Here is a 15,845-nt window from a genome sequence, read left to right as displayed (position 1 = left end):
ATCTCCTGAGTGCTTTTTTTTTTTTTTTTTTGAGGCGGAGTCTCGCTCTGTCTGTCACCCAGGCTGGAGTGCAGTGGCACGATCTCGGATCACTGCAAGCTCCGCCTCCCGGGTTCACGCCATCTCCTGCCTCAGCGTCCCAAGTAGCTGGGACTACAGGTGCCTGCCACCACGCCCGGCTAATTTTTTGTATTTTTAGTAGAGACGGGGTTTCACCGTATTAGCCAGGATGGTCTCGATCTCCTGACCTCGTGATCTGCCCGTCCCGGCCTCCCAAAGTGCTGGGATTACAGGCGTGAGCCACCGCGCCCGGCCCCCTGAGTGCTTCTTTAGGCTAGGGGTAGGGTCAGCAAGCCTCGGGCCTCCGTGAGAAAGAGGTGCTAGGCCGGGCCAGTAGCTCACACCTGCAATCCCAGCAGGGAGGCAAGGCAGGAAGATCATCTGAGGCCAGGAATTTGAAACCAGCCTGGGCAACACAGTGAAGACATCCCCCGACCCATCTCTACAAATTAAAAATGTTTTAAATCATGGCCAGCCGCGGTGGCTCACACCTGTAAATCCCAGCACTTGTGGGAGGCTGAGGTGGGTGGATCACCTGAGGTCAGGAGTTTGAGACCAACCTGGACAACATGGCAAAACCCCATCTCTACTAAAATAAAAAAAATTAGCCAGGCATGGTGGCCTGCGCCTGTAATCGCAGCTACTTGGGAGGCCGAGGTAGAATTGCTTAAACCCAGGAGGTGGAGGTTGCAGTGAACTGACATGGAAGTGCTGGTGGAAGCAGGTGCCCACTCCAGCCTGGCCAACAGAGCAAGACTCCATCTCAAAAAAAACCAAATAAATGAACCGAAGCTGGGCATAGTGGCTCATGCCTGTAATTTCAGCACTTTGGGAGGCCGAGGAGGGCAGATCACCTGAGGTCAGGAGGCCGAGACCAGCCTGGCCAGCATGGTGAAACCCTGTCTCTACTAAAAATGCAAACTTAGCCATATTTTGTGGTGCACGCCTGTAGTCCCAGCTACTTGGGAGGCTGAGGCAGGAAAATGACTTGAACCCAGGAGGCGGAGGTTTCAGTAAGCCAAGATCGCACCGCTGCACTTCAGCCTGGGCAACAGAGTGGAGTTTGAGGGTGCAGCGAGGATGGTGCCACTGCACTCCAGCCTGGGGGAAAGAGGGAGACCCTGTCTAAATAAATACAATTATACAAATTTTTAAAAAGAGGGCTGACATAGGGAAGGTTCTGTGAGACAAGCAGGGTCAGTGAATGTTCCATCAGTGACACTCCCAGGTGTGGCACCTTCCTATGTCTGTCAGTGCTGTGCCCTATTTCTCTACAGAGATTTACAGTAAAATATTTAGGGTCAGCAAACCTGGGCACCAGTGAGGCGCTCTCTCGAAACAGCCAGCTTTGGTGGGAACTGCACGGGATGTGGCAAGTGTACCTCCCGGATAGGGAGAGGGGCCCTGTGATCCCCAGGGGAGGATGAAAAAAGGCCAGGGAGCCTCCGGGGTTTAGATGTGGGCCCTTAGGCTTAGTGAAAGAAAGGCATCTTACATTTCCTAAAAGTGGGAAAGGGAAATGGCACCTCCCCGCAGCCCACGGCCAGGGATGGTGGGGTCTGAGCCCAGGATCGGGCCATGGGCTGGGCTGCAACCAGTCCTCTGGATGGCTTCCCAGAATCTGCCCAGCCTACCCTGAGGGCATCTGACCCAGAAGGAGACATGGGGCTCCTCTAAGGACAGCCTGGGTCACTCACTCGTCGCCCTCCGGGCAGAGGCCTGTAGCCTCGTCGTACTTGGTGCAGTAGACGTCAGGGCTGTAATTGAAGGTGCCGTCCCGACGGCGGATGGACCGGCGGCGCCGCTGGTTCACGAAGTGCCAGTGGAAGCAGGTGTAGGGCCGATGCTGCGTGCATTTGTGTTGCACAAAGAGTGGGCACTGCTCCGTGCGGAATTCTTTCAGGTACCTGCAGAGAGAGCCCCACGTGGGGCAGGCCAGGAGCAGAGAATGAAATCTCTTGCTTCCCAGCAAGAAGTTAGCTGCCAAGTCCCCGGAGGGCCCTGCTCTGGGGTGCTAGTTCCACTGGGACACCAGGAGAGACCCGGAGCTGTAAGGCTACACCTCAGCTCTAGGATCCAAACCAACACCCCAGTCCCACACCAGCCTGAAAGGCAGGAACCAGAGACCACAGCGGCCTCGGCGGTCAGCTGTCTGCTGTGTTGACCAGCTGTGGCGTTAGTCAGCAGCTTGGTTCTCTGAGCCCTTTCCAAGGTTTCCCAAGTCAAACCACTAATCACAGGCAAAGGGCTGCAAACAAGAGCATGAGGCACCTCTGCCAAACTCTACAGGCCTCTGCTACCCAGGTCCACCTGCCTGTTGTTGCAGGCCTTGCCTGTAGCATGAGCTGGGGCTGTGGGCTGAGAGGAGGAATCTGCAGATAAGCACTTAGGCTTTTCAGCTCTGAAGCTGAAAGCCCAGGTCACAAGGCATCCCTCGGGACTACTGACTCAGTAATTACCGTCCTGTCTGCCCGCCTCCGCCCAGAGACATTTCCTAGCGCTACCTAGATCTGTGCTTGGGGAAAAAAACTCATACTGACGTTCTGAAGAGACCCACCCCCCAACCCCGCCCCTGCTGCTCCAGCCTGTTCTGTCCCGGTCGTGTCACCTCACGTGGAGTACCTGCAGCAGCCGGGCTATTTATGTCCTGGGGGCATGAAGCTGTCTCCTTTTGGCCGCCTCCTCCCAACCTTCACTGGTCTCTCTCCTCTGCCCTGCATGTGTAACATCCAAGACACTCCCAAATCTCTTCTCCCACATCCCACCCAGTGGAAGGCCCCAGACCCACTTACCCCCTTACATCTGGGTTTTTGTTCACTACATGTGTCCAGGTTGGGGGGTCTCCTAGACTGGACCCCCCCGCCCCTGGCCCCAGGAAGGACAAGCAGTTAGTGTAGTTTTCTTTAGTCTCTCAAGCCTAACAATGCAAGCAACAAATGACTTGGGATAGGGCATCTAACGCCATTCAGAAGGATGGTGCCAGAGGCTTGGAGACTGCAGAAAGAAGCATGAAGGGAACAAGTCAATCCAAACGAGGGATCCTTGACCCAGGATGGGATGCAGGAAGGAGGAAAGGGGAAGCGGGGAGGACAGGTACTAGCGGATGAAGAATTTGAAGGTGTTTTCGGAACAGGAACAGGATGAGCTTAGAGACAGAGTGTGTCTGGCTCTAAGAGCTCCCAGTACCTTTGTGGATGTGCATGGAATAGGAAGGGAACAGAAACAAGAAAAGGAGAATAAGGTGAGGTGCAGGAGGCAAACTGCAAATTTCAAGGGCTTCATCTCTGGGCTCCAGGTACATCCTGAAGACCCCAGGCAGAAATCTGGAAGGCTCCCTACAGCCTGATGTTCTCCTGGTCCCTTTGGCATTTGAAGCAAAGGTTCTTCTCCTTTACTGTCTGGTTAGACAGAAAGCTGTGCCCTCCTGCTGCACACAGGCACCAAGCCTGGCACTGAGCTGGGATACCCATTCCTCAAACTGCTACAACCATCCCTCTCCTGGGAGGTACATCCTCTTCCTGACTTTTTGGACCCACAAAGAAACTACCTCAGGAGGTAACAGAAAATGGGAGAGAAGGAACTTTCCTGAAAGAAGGAAGCTGGGCCCAGAGACAGCAGCACAGAAGAGTGAGGCATGGTTAGAATGGGCAGATTAAGGACGGAACACCCAGTTAAACTGGAATCTCATATAAGCAATGAATAATATTTTAGCCTAATTAAGTCTCAAATATTACATGGGACATACTTATCCTAAAGAAATTATCTGTTTCTGGTCAGGTGCGGTGGCTCACACCTGTAATCCTAACACTTTGGGAAGCCGGGGCAGGTGGATCACCTGAAGTCTGGAGTTCAAGACCAGACTGGCCAAAATGGTGAAACCCGGTCTCTACTAAAAATATTTAAAAAATGGCTGGGCGCGGTGGCATGAGCCCATGGATGCCTGTAATCCCAGCACTTTGGGAGGCTAAGGCGGGCGGATCACAAGGTCAAGAGATCGAGACCATCCTGGCCAACCTGGTGAAACTGTCTCTACTAAAAAATACAAAAATTAGCTGGGGCCGGGCACGGTGGCTCAAGCCTGTAATCCCAGCACTTTGGGAGGCCGAGACGGGCGGATCACGAGGTCAGGAGATCAAGACCATCCTGGCTACAACAGTGAAACCCCATCTCTGCTAAAAATACAAAAAAACTTAGCCGGGCGAGGTGGCAGGCGCCTGTAGTCCCAGCTACTCGGGAGGCTGAGGCAAGAGAATGGCGTGAACCCGGGAGGCGGAGCTTGCAGTGAGCTGAGATCCGGCCACTGCACTCCAGCCTGTGTGACAAAGCGAGACTCCGTCTCAAAAAAAAAAAAAAAAAAAATTAGCTGGGCGTGGTGGCCTGTGCCTGTAGTCCCAGCTACTTGGGAGGCCAAGGCAGGAGAATCACTTGAGCCTGGGAGGCGGAGGTTGCAGTGAGCCGAGATCGCGCCACTGCACTCCGGCCTGGTGACAGAGCAAGGCTCCATCTAAAAAAAAAAAAAAAAATAAAAATTACCCAGACATAGTGGCACATGCCTGTAGTCCCAGCTACTCAGGAGGCTGAGGTAGGAGAATTACTTGAACCCAGGAGGCAGAGGTTGCAGTGAGCCAAGATCGTGCCATTGCACTCCAGCCAGGGCAACAAAAGCAAAACTACATCTCAAAAAAAAAAAAAAAAAAAAAAAAAAAAAAGAAATTATCTGTTTCCAATGTAACTGGCATCCTGGTTTGTTTTTAAGAGACAGGGTCTTGTTATGTTGCCCAGACTGGAGTGCAGTGGCTGTTCACAGGCTCAATCATGGTATAGCATAGCCTCAAACTCTTGGCCTCAAGTAATCCCCCTGCCCCAGTCTCCAGAGGAGCTGGGGTTACAGGTATGCGCCACTATGCCCAGCCGGCATCCTTTATTTGCTAAACCTGGTAGTTCTAAGAGTGACACGTGCCTGCCTGGTGTCAGTGCCTTATGAAAGCACAGGGAGGCAGGAGGAGAAACCTAGGATATGTTCACCCTGCCTCTGGGCACAGTCTGTCCTGGAGAAGGAAAGGTCCCCGAAGACAGGAGCTAGACCTGGTGAGCCTGCTGACTTGGGGCAGACATGTCCACGGTGCCACGTGCAGATAAGACTCCACAGAGGCTCTAGCTGGCAGGGCTCTCATAGATCAGGACAGACAGTGAGCCACAGATTCCATGGTAAGCCTCTTCACTTCCATTCCCACTGCCCTGGATCAGGGACTTAGGATCTTTTCCTAAACTGACCTCTCTGTTACTGGCCTTTCTCTGTCCAGATGACACTGCATGGTGCTCAACCCTCTTCCTAGAGCCCGAATTTAACTTTTTTTTTTTCTTCTTTCTTTCTGAGACGGAGTCTCCCTCTGTTGTCCAGGCTGGAGTGCAGTGGTGTGATCCTGGCTCACTGCAACCTCCGCCTCCCAGGTTCAAGCAATTCTCCTGCCTCAGCCTCCCGAGTAGCTGAGACTACAAGTGCGTGCCACCACACCTGGCTAATTTTTTTGTATTTTTAGTAGAGACAGGGCTTCACCGTGTTAGCCAGGATGGTCTCGATCTCCTGATCTTGTGATCCACCCGCCTCAGCCTCAGCCTCAGCCTCCCAAAGTGCTGGGATTACAGGCATGACCCCCTGTGCCGGCCAGCAAACTCCCCTTATAAAGGACCAAATGGTAAATATTTCAGACTTTAGATTTCTTTTTCTGGTTTTTTTTTGAGACAGAGTCTCACTCTTTTGCCCGGGATGGAGTGAAGTGGCATGATCTCGGCTCACTGCAAACTCTGCCCCTGTGGTTCAAGCACCTCAGCCTCCCAAAGTGCTAGGATTACAGGCATGAGCCACTGCACCCAGCGGACTTTAGATTTCTTTTTGAGGGGATAACATTTTGCAAAGTTGGGGGATCCCTTTTATCAAAATGGATTACAAATGTTCATCGTTAATTGTGACTCTGTAATACATACATATATATTTTATATATATACACACCCAAACACACACACACACACACATACACACACATAAAAATTTTTCTTTCTTTAAGGCAGGGGCTCGCTCTGTTGCCCAGGCTGGAGTGCAGCGGCTCAAGCAGGGCTCACTGCAGCCTTGACCTCCTGAGCTCAAGTGATCCTCCCACTTCAGCCTCTGGAGTAGCTGGACTATAGGCGCATGCCCCCATGCCCAGCTAAATTTTTTTGATTTTTAGTACAGACAGGTCTCGCTATGTTACCCAGGCTGGTCATGAACTCCTGAGTTCAAGTAATCCTCCCCGGCTTTGACTTCCTCAAGTGCTGGGATTACAGGTGTGAGCCACCACACCTGGCCTGTAATGAGATTTTTATGTATTTCATCTTTGAAAATGTCTTTTCACATATATAGGTATTGCTAAATGTTGATAACATTCCACAAGCACACGGGCTTGTTTTTTTTCCATTTGAGACAGTCTCACTGTCACCCAGGAGTGCAGTGGTGCAATCATAGCTCACTGTAGCCTCAACCTCCAGGGCTCAGGTGATCCTTCCACCTCAGCCTCCCAGGTAGCTGGGACTATAGGGGCCCGCCACCGCACCCGGCTAATTTTTTGTATTTTTAGTAGAGACAGGGTTTCACCATGGTCTCGATCTCCTGACTTTGTGATCTGCCCACCTCAGCCTCCCAAAGTGCTGGGATTACAGATGTAAGCCACCACGCCCAGCCAAGCATATAATTTTTATTCAGGATATCCATCTCTTAGATGACAATTATAGAATTCCACTAATTTTTTTTTTTTTTGAGACGGAGTCTCGCTCTGTCGCCCAGGCTGGAGTGCAGTCGCACGATCTTGGCTCACCGCAACCTCTGCTTCCCGGGTTCAAGCGATTCTCCCTGCCTTAGCCTCCCGAGTAGCTGGGATTACAGGTACCCGCGACCACACCCGGCTAATTTTTGTATTTTTTGGTAGAGACGGGGTTTCCCCTTGTTGGCCAGGCTGGTCTTGAACTCCTGACCTCAGGTGATCCGCCAGCCTCGGCCTCCCAATGTGCTGGGATTACAGGTGTGAGCCACCACGCATGGCCAGAATTCTATTAATACTTATCTTTTAATCACTTCCAGTTGAAGATATGTCGTAAACTCAATTGTGCAGATTTTTAATTTTTATTTTTTAGATGGAATCTCACTCTGTCACCCAGGCAGGAGTGCAGCAGCGTGATCTCAGCTCACTGCAACCTCTGTCTCCCACATTCAAGCGATTCTCCTGCCTCAGCCTCCCGAGTAGCTGGAACTACAAGCATGCGCCACCACACCCGGCTAATTTTTGTATTTTTTGGTAGAGACGGGGTTTCCCCTTGTTGGCCAGGCTGGTCTTGAACTCCTGACCTCAAGTGACCTGCCCACCGCCTCCCAAAGTGCTGCGATTACAGGTGTAAGCCACCGTGCCCACCTGATGGATTTCAAAATAGAGAAATTTCCTTTGTGTTCACATTGAGATGCAAAATCCCTGATAGAACTATAGCCTGCATTTGGAACATGTGTGTAGGAATGGAGAGCTTACCTTTGTTTTCACTTTTGACAGCACAGGAAGTATACAAGGCAGCTTAACATGACATAATGATTTAAACATTTGCTGTCATCAACATGACTTCCCTGAAGCATAAGGTTTGCATAAGCACTGTTTTACTTTGGAGTTTTAGGTTGAATTCATTAACAAACATTACCTAGTCTGCAGCAAAAGCTAATTTCCAAAGCCATTCAGCATTTAATAGTGGTTGAGAGCGATTCTCCTCACTCAGAAAATTTTCAATCTCAGCCCTGAGCTCAAAAAGTTGAAAGAAAACTACCACTGCTCAGTCATCAAACTACTGCGTAGCAGGGCATATCAGAATATTCAGCTTCTATTTCGGACAAAAACTCATGGAACTGATGATGATTCACAAAACCAAGTAAAATTACTGATGCTAAGGGTTTAATAACACATGATAAACTAAAACATTTTCTGCAAAGTACCTGCTGATGAATAACACAATGAATAAACCACCTTACATTTTCACAAGTTTCGTAAATTTGTTCAATTATTTTTCTGCTGTACACATATTTTTACCACCACCAGTTGTAAAAGATACTAGCAGATTACACTTTAGGTTGTACTGAATTAGTGTTTTCTTAGCTTTTTTGAAAATACTCTCACCTGTAATTGTTCCAAACAAACTATTCATAGAGGTTAATTCCTCACTCTCTTCAAACCTGGCATCAACTCCATGAATAAGTTAAAAACTAAACAGTAATAGTAACTAGCTGTGGACTCATCAACAGCCAGGAAAAACCACATGAAATCGGTCTTTTTTTTTTTTTTTGGTGACGGTGTCTGGCTATGTCACCAGGCTGGAGTGCAGTAGTGTGATCTCGGCTCATTGCAACCTCTGCATCCCGGGTTCAAGTGATTCTCCTGTCTCAGACTCCTGAGTAGCTGGGACTACAGGCGTGGGCCACCACACCCAGCTAATTTTTGTATTTTTAGTAGAGACGAGGTTTCACCATGTTGGCCAGGGTGGTCTCAATCTCCTGACCTTGTGATCCGCCCACCTTGGCCTCTCAAAGTGCTAGGATTACAGGTGTGAGTCATGGCGCCCAGCCCAGCCTTCTGTTTTAATTGACTACTGATGTTGCTCTAACGTCCTCAACATTTTGAGACACTGTTCCTGCTGAAAAGCTAACACTCTCAAACAAAAGTGTGTTTTCTCTGGACACACTTCTCCAGCTCCTGCAATCAAACACAATTTAATTAACTCAACATCAGTAAATGGCTTTCCTTGCCTAGCTAACAAACGAGCCACTCAGAAACCTGCTTCAGTTGTAGCCTGCAACTGAAACTACAAAAATGTAGTTTTCATTCTTGTGAAGAAATTCTGCTGTAAGGAAATATTCCTAACTGCATGCAGTGGCTTATCCCCGTAATCCCACCAACTCAAGAGGCGGAGGTGGGAGGATCACTTGAGCCCAGGAGTTTGAAGGCAACATAGCAAGACTCCATCACTAAAACATTTTTAAAACATAATTTTAAGAAAACGAAGCCAGGCATGCACCTGTAGTCCCAGCTACTTGGGAGGCTGAAGTGAGAGGATCACTAAACCCAAGAGTTTGAGGCTGCAGTGAGCTACGGTTGCACCACTGCATGCACAGAACGAGACCCTGTCTCAAAAAAAAAAAAAAAAAGACATCTATGCTGAAAAAAATTCATCAGCATTATCAGATGAAGCACTTATCACAATATTCCCAACTCGTAAAAAAGCAATGGTCAGAAAAAAATTTTTAGGTCAGGTGCAGTGGCTCACTCCTGTAATCTCAGCACTTTGGGAGGCCAAGGCGGGCAAATCACTTGGGGTCAGGAGTTTGACACCAGCCTGGCCAACATGGAGAATCCCGTCTCTACCAAAAATAAAAAAAAAATTACCCAGGCGTGGTGAGTCACACCTATAATTCCAACTACTTGAGTGGCTGAGGCATGAGAATCACTTGAACCAGGGAAGTTGAGGTTGAAATGAGCTGAGATCGCACCACTGTACTCCAGCCTGGGCAACAGAGCAATCTCCAAAAAAAAAAAAAAAAGGTGGGGGCCGGGTGCAGTGGCTCGCGCCTGTAATCCCAGCACTTTGGGAGGCCAAGACGGGCGGATCGCAAGGTCAGGAGTTTAAGACCAACCTGGCCAATATGGTGAAATCCCGTCTCTACTAAAAATACAAATTAGCCAGGTGTGGTGGCAGGTGCCAGTAGTTCCAGCTACTCAGGAGGCTGAGGCAGAAGAATCACTTGAACCCGGGAGATGGAGGTTGCAGTGAGCTGAGATCACGCCACTGCACTCCAGCCTGGGTGACAGAGCGAGACTCTATCTCAAAAAAAAATAAAATAAAATAAAATAAAATTGGCTGGGCGCGGTGGCTCACGCCTGTAATCCCAGCACTTTGGGAGGCCGAGATGGGCGGATCACGAGGTCAGGAGATCGAGACCATCCTGACTAACATGGTGAAACCCCGTCTCTACTAAAAATACAAAAATTAGCCGGGCGCGGTGGCGGGCGCCTGTAGTCCCAGCCACACGGGAGGCTGAGGCAGGAGAATGGCGTGAACCTGGGAGGCGGAGCTTGCAGTGAGTGGAGATCGCGCCACTGCACTCCAGCCTGGGAGACAGAGCTAGACTCCGTCTCAAAAAAAAAAAAAAATTAAAGGAATATTCCTTTCTTTTTCTTTCTCTATCACCAGGCTGGAGTGCAGTAGTGTAATCACAGCTCATTGCAACCTCAACTCCTGGGCTCAAGTTGTACTCCTGCCTCGGCCCCCCCAAAGTGCTGGGATTACAAGCATAAGCCACCATGCACAGTCACAGCTATCTTTATTATTAGATGCTTTGCCACCGAATGTGTTAACAAAATAATCCACATGCCACCGAGCCTTAAAAGTGTAATACTTGAAGTGCATTTTTCTCTTCCTCTCTTCTTTTGACATAAGAGGTATGCAACAGTGATGAAGAATGTATAAAATGTGGTATGCTGGCCAGGCACAGGGGCTCATGCCTGGAATCCCAGCACTTTGGGAGGTCGAGGTGGGCGGATCAGAGGTCAGGAGATCAAGACCATTCTGACTAACACAGTGAAACCCCATCTCTACCAAAAATACAAAAAATTAGCTGGGTGTGGTGGCGGGCGCCTGTAGTCCCAGCTACTCGGGAGGCTGAAGCAGGAGAATGGCATGAATCCGAGAGGCAGAGCTTGAAATAAGCCCAATTGCGCCACTGCACTCCAGCCTGAGCGACAGAGCGAGGCTCCGTCTCAAAAAAAAAAAAGTGGTATGCTGATACGTGCAGCAATGTGAAGCAATGAGCATCACATATAGTCAGTCTCCTGTTGCAACTACTCAACTCTGCCACTGAAGGGCACAAGCAGCCAGGACAATAGAGAAACGAATGAGCGCAGGTTCAAAGGAAGCTTTATTTATTTTTTATTTTTTATTTTATTTATTTATTTTTTTTTTGAGACAGAGTCTCGCTCTGCCGCCCAGGCTGGAGTGCAGTGGTGCGATCTCTGCTCACTGCAAGCTCCGCCTCCTGGGTTCATGCCATTCTCCTGCCTCAGTCTCCCAAGTAGCTGGGATTACAGGCACCCGCCACCGCGCCCAGCTCATTTTTTGTATTTTTGGTAGAGACAGGGTTTCACTTTATTAGCCAGGATGGTCTCGATCTGCTGACCTCGTGATCCGCCCAACTCAGCCTCCCAAAGTGCTGGGATTACAGGCGTGAGCCACCATGCCTGGCCCAAAGGAGGCTTTATTTAGGGACTCTTTGAAATTCATATAATCGTCACATCACGAAATGTCATTTTTTTCAGTCACTGAAAAAATGTGAAGGGAGGGCACAGTGGCTCATGCGTGTAATCCCAGCACTCTGGGAGGCCAAGGCAGTGGATTGCTTGAGCTCAGGAGTTAGGAAATCAGCCTGGGCAATGTGGCAAAACCCTGTCTCTACCAAAAAAGTACAAAAATTAGCCAGGTGTGGTGGTGCACACCTATAGTCACAGCTACTCAGAAGGCTGAGGCAGGAGGATTCTTTGAGCCTGGGAGGTCAAGGCTGCAGTGAGCCAAGACTGTCCTACTGTGCTCTAGCCAGGAGGATAGACTGAGACCTGTCTCAAAAGAAAGTGGGCCATAAAAAAGCAGGCAGCAGGCTGGATTTGGTATGCAGGCTGGTTTGCCGACCTCTGCTCTACACTTGGGTATTTTTGTCTTCTTTTCCCCTTTTTGTGGAGAAAGGGGTCTCACTATATTGCCCGAGCACATCTCGAACTCCTGGGCTCAAGCTATCCTCTGGCCTCTGCTCCCTAAGTGCTGGGATTACAGGTGACCTCTGCTCTAAACAGTTGATATGCCTCATCGCATCACACCCTTACATCTCCATACTTTTGATCATGTTGTCCCCTGGGTCTAGATCACCCTGAGGGTTCCCTGACCCTGCCTGCCCCCTCTTCCATGTTCCTACTACACTATGTGAATACTGCTGGTACAGCCACCACAGTGGATTCTGACTGTTTTATACACTGCCACATCTATCATCTTTGTACCCCTGCACAGAGCTGACCCACAGCAGGTGTCTGAGAGGTGTAGAAGTGAAAAGAAAAGCAAAAAGCATACCAAGTGGTACAAGCCTGGTATAAAGCAGCTCTGCACGAACCCAATAAAACACAGAGAAGCAGCTCCAACCTCTGACTTAGATACTTCTCCTGACAATTAACTCAGCAAGCTCTCTATTCCACATCATGTCTGCTCAGCTTTGTTCCTCACCTGAACACTAACATTGAGATCTTCCGCCTCACACACAGAGTCAGTTGCTGGCATTTGGCTCCTCTTTTGTCATTGGTGCTGAGAATGTGCAGAGACCATTACAGATCTACTTTTTGAAAAAAGAGTCTCATTCTGTCACCCAGGCTGGCGTGCAGTGGTGCAATTACAGGTCACTGCAACCTCCCAGGCTCGAGCAATCTTACCACCTCAGCCTCTCGAATAGCTGGGACTCTATATAGGCACCTGCCACCCCACCCAGCTAATTTTTATATTTTTTTATAGAGATGACATTGCCCAGGCTGGTCTCAAACTCCTGACCTCAAGCAACCCTCTTTAGCCTCTCAAAGTGCTGGGATTACAGGCATGAGCCACCATGCACAGCCACTACAGATTAATTCCTGTTTCTATTTCCTCCAACAACCAATGGGTATCATGATGACTACTGGCAAAAGCTGGGTACCAGTCAGACATGGTGGCTCATGCCTGTAATCCCAGCACTTTCGGAGGCCAAGGCAGGTGGATCACCTGAGGCCAGGAGTTTGAGATCAACCTGGTCAATATGGCAAAACCCCGTCTCTACTGAAAACACAAAAACTAACCGTGGTTTGGTGTAGTGCCACATGCCTGTAATCCCAGCACTCTGGGAGGCCAAGGTGGACAGATCACCTGAGATCAGGAGTTCAAAGACCAGCCTGGCCAACAGGGAAAAACTCCATCTCTATTAAAAATACAAAAATTAGGCCAGGCGTGGTGGCTCATGTCTGTAATCCCAACACTTTGGGAAGCTGAGGTGGGGGGGATCACCTGAGGTCAGTTCGAGACCAGCCCGGCCAACATGGCGAAACCCCGCCTCTACTAAAAAATACAAAAATTAGCTGGGTGTGGTAGCATGCACCTTTAATCCCAGCTACTCAGGAGGCTGAGGCGGGAGAGTCACTTGAACCCAGGAGGCCCAGATTGCAGTGAGCCAAGATCCCCCCATTGCACTCCAGCCTGGGCGACAAGAGCAAGACTGTCTTAAAAAAAAAAAAAAAAAAAAAAAAAAAAAAAAAAAAGAGCTGTGGTCAATCTTTTTGTGGAGTGCATGTCTGCATGAATGTCCACCTGTATGTTTTATGTTTGTTTATAATCTGATTTGGACAAACCTACAGATTTGAGTACAGAGACATATAGGCAAGACAATGATGAATTCCAGACAACCAAGACGAGCCAACAGGGCCAGGCGCGGTGGCTCATGCCTGTAATCCCAGCACTTTGGGAGGCCGAGGCGGGTGGATCATGAGGTCAGGAGCTTGAGATCATCCTGGCTAACAAGGTGAAACCCCGTCTCTACTAAAAATACAAAAATTAGCCAGGCATAGTGGTGGGTACCTGTAGTCCCAGCTACTCAGGAGGCTGAGGCAGGAGAATGGCATGAACCCGGGAGGCGGAGCTTGCAGTGAGCCAAGATTGCGCCACTGTACTCCAGCCTGGGCAACAGAGCAAGACTCCATCTAAAGAAAAAAAAAAAAGACAAGCCAACAGAAAGAGGTGGTGCTGCAACACCAGATTTGCTCAGGACTTGGTGAATCCCAGAACAGTGAACAGCAAGGTGTAAGCCCAACAAAAGGGACAAGAGATTGAGCCGGTAGAATAACTCACTCTGGATGCCACTCAGCCTCGGGACATGGGCCATGAGTTTTCAAGATGGAGTGGCCAGTGAGGAAGCACCTGTTCCCGCAGCTCCTGCTGCTCTCCTGGCCATTCCAGCCTGGGGGACAGAGCAAAACTCCGTCTCAAAAACAAAAACAAAAAACAAATATATACAAGCTTTAACTTGAATACAGGGTCTTTTTTAAATGCAAGACAAAGTCCTGATCTTAAACATTCTTTACTGAAATCTAACCACAACATGATAGGATTCTGCAACAAGCACAAAAGGAAAGGAAAAACAAAAAGCCAAAAAACCCCAGTCATTGTTGAAGATTATTTGTAGTATCCAAAGGCTCAAATAATGCTTCTCTGTAATCTCCTGTTTTCCATGTTAACACTTCCGTGTACCTACTTCTTTCCTTCCCCCACATATAACTCCTAAAAAGAAATGTAGTCACTGAGGCCATAATTCATGGCTTATCCAAGGTTCTTTAAGTTTGAGAATAAAGTATGTTTTACCCTCAAAGAGAATACTGTAAGAGCATATGAGCTGTAAATTAAAATTCTAATTATTCATCCAAGTATGTATATGTTTCTTACAAGCTGCTAAAAATCTTTCCTTATTTTTGCAAATCTGAAAGGTAAACTACTATCAGTTCTACATTCGATATTTATTTATTTATTTATTTTTTTTTTTGAGACGGAGTCTCGCTGTGTCTCCCAGGCTGGAGTGCAGTGGCGTGATCTCGGCTCACTGCAAGCTCCGCCTCCCGGGTTCACGCCATTCTCCCGCCTCAGCCTCCCAAGTAGCTGAGACTACAGGCGCCCGCCACCACGCCCGGCTAGTTTTTTGTATTTTTAGTAGAGACGGGGTTTCACCATGTTAGCCAGGATAGTCTCGATCTCCTGACCTCGTGATCCACCCGCCTCGGCCTCCCAAAGTGCTGGGATTACAGGCTTGAGCCACCGTGCCCGGCCCTACATTCGATATTTATAAGGATATATGTACACATTCTGACACCAAACATGACCCAGAAACCATACAACTTTCTAATAGTAACCACATTGGTGGGAGTTACTAAAAATGGCTTTTAGTTTAGGCTGGGTGTGGCGTCTCAGGCCAGCACTTTGGGGAGCAGAGGACGGAAGACTGCTTGAGGTCAGAAGTTCCAGACCAGCCTGGCAACATAGTAAGACCCTGACTTCACGAAACAAATCTAAAAATAAAAAATCAGTCAGGTGTGGTGGTACAGGCCTGTAGTCCCAGCTACTCAGGAGGCTGAAGTGAGGATCATTTGAGCCCAGGAGTTCAAGGTTGCAGTGAGCTATGATTACGTCACTGCACTCTAGCCTGGGTGACAGAGTAAGACTGTATCCCCCCCCCCCCCAAAAAAAAAAAGCTTTAAAAAATAAGGGAAAATAAAGCTATAATTGGTGGTAGGTAAATATTTGGATGGATCTGACACACTACACAGCTACAGAGATGTGGCTTCCAAATCTTCTAAAGTGATCCTGATTTAGAACATTCTCTCTGACAGAAAAAGCAAGCTCAGGGAGTATTATTCAGGCAAATAAAGTGTCTAGTGAATTTCTAAGTGTGTCTGAACCTCCTTTGATCCCACACTGGCCTTTAGTCAGAGTAAACACAATATGATCTTATGGCCACTATGAAGCCCCTAGATGCAATGAAACTCCCGACCGCACCTGTGCACACACGCATGTGCACACACACACAGCAACCCACAGTTCAGGTGCTACGCGCACTCAAGCAAGTCAGTGTTTTACAGTGGGGGAGCCAATCACTGGCAATTATTTCAGCCCACTTTTCA

At 48.8% G+C, this 15,845-nt stretch overlaps 1 protein-coding gene and 1 long non-coding RNA gene across 6 annotated transcripts in view; both read right to left on the bottom strand.

The window, feature by feature from the left end:
- The window catches only part of UNK (unk zinc finger), a 43,253-nt gene that overhangs the window by 14,286 nt on the left and 13,122 nt on the right, over positions 1–15,845 (bottom strand). For all 5 annotated transcript variants that reach the window (XM_015120397.3, XM_028836802.2, XM_077972814.1 and 2 more), the window contains exon 2: positions 1,758–1,967. In XM_015120397.3, the coding sequence (XP_014975883.1) occupies positions 1,758–1,967 (210 nt within the window). The remainder of the gene's footprint in view (positions 1–1,757; positions 1,968–15,845) is intronic.
- LOC144335961 (uncharacterized) lies at positions 7,626–13,440 on the bottom strand. The gene is made up of 2 exons (XR_013407286.1): positions 13,296–13,440; positions 7,626–8,557 (listed from the first exon to the last, which is right to left on the bottom strand). It is a non-coding gene; the product is annotated as an uncharacterized LOC144335961 (long non-coding RNA).

This window comes from Macaca mulatta, chromosome 16, assembly GCF_049350105.2.
Source record: "Macaca mulatta isolate MMU2019108-1 chromosome 16, T2T-MMU8v2.0, whole genome shotgun sequence".
Lineage (NCBI taxonomy): Eukaryota > Metazoa > Chordata > Mammalia > Primates > Cercopithecidae > Macaca > Macaca mulatta.
Note: the sequence above shows the minus strand (reverse complement) of the source record. Positions and strands in the feature narration are given on the sequence as shown.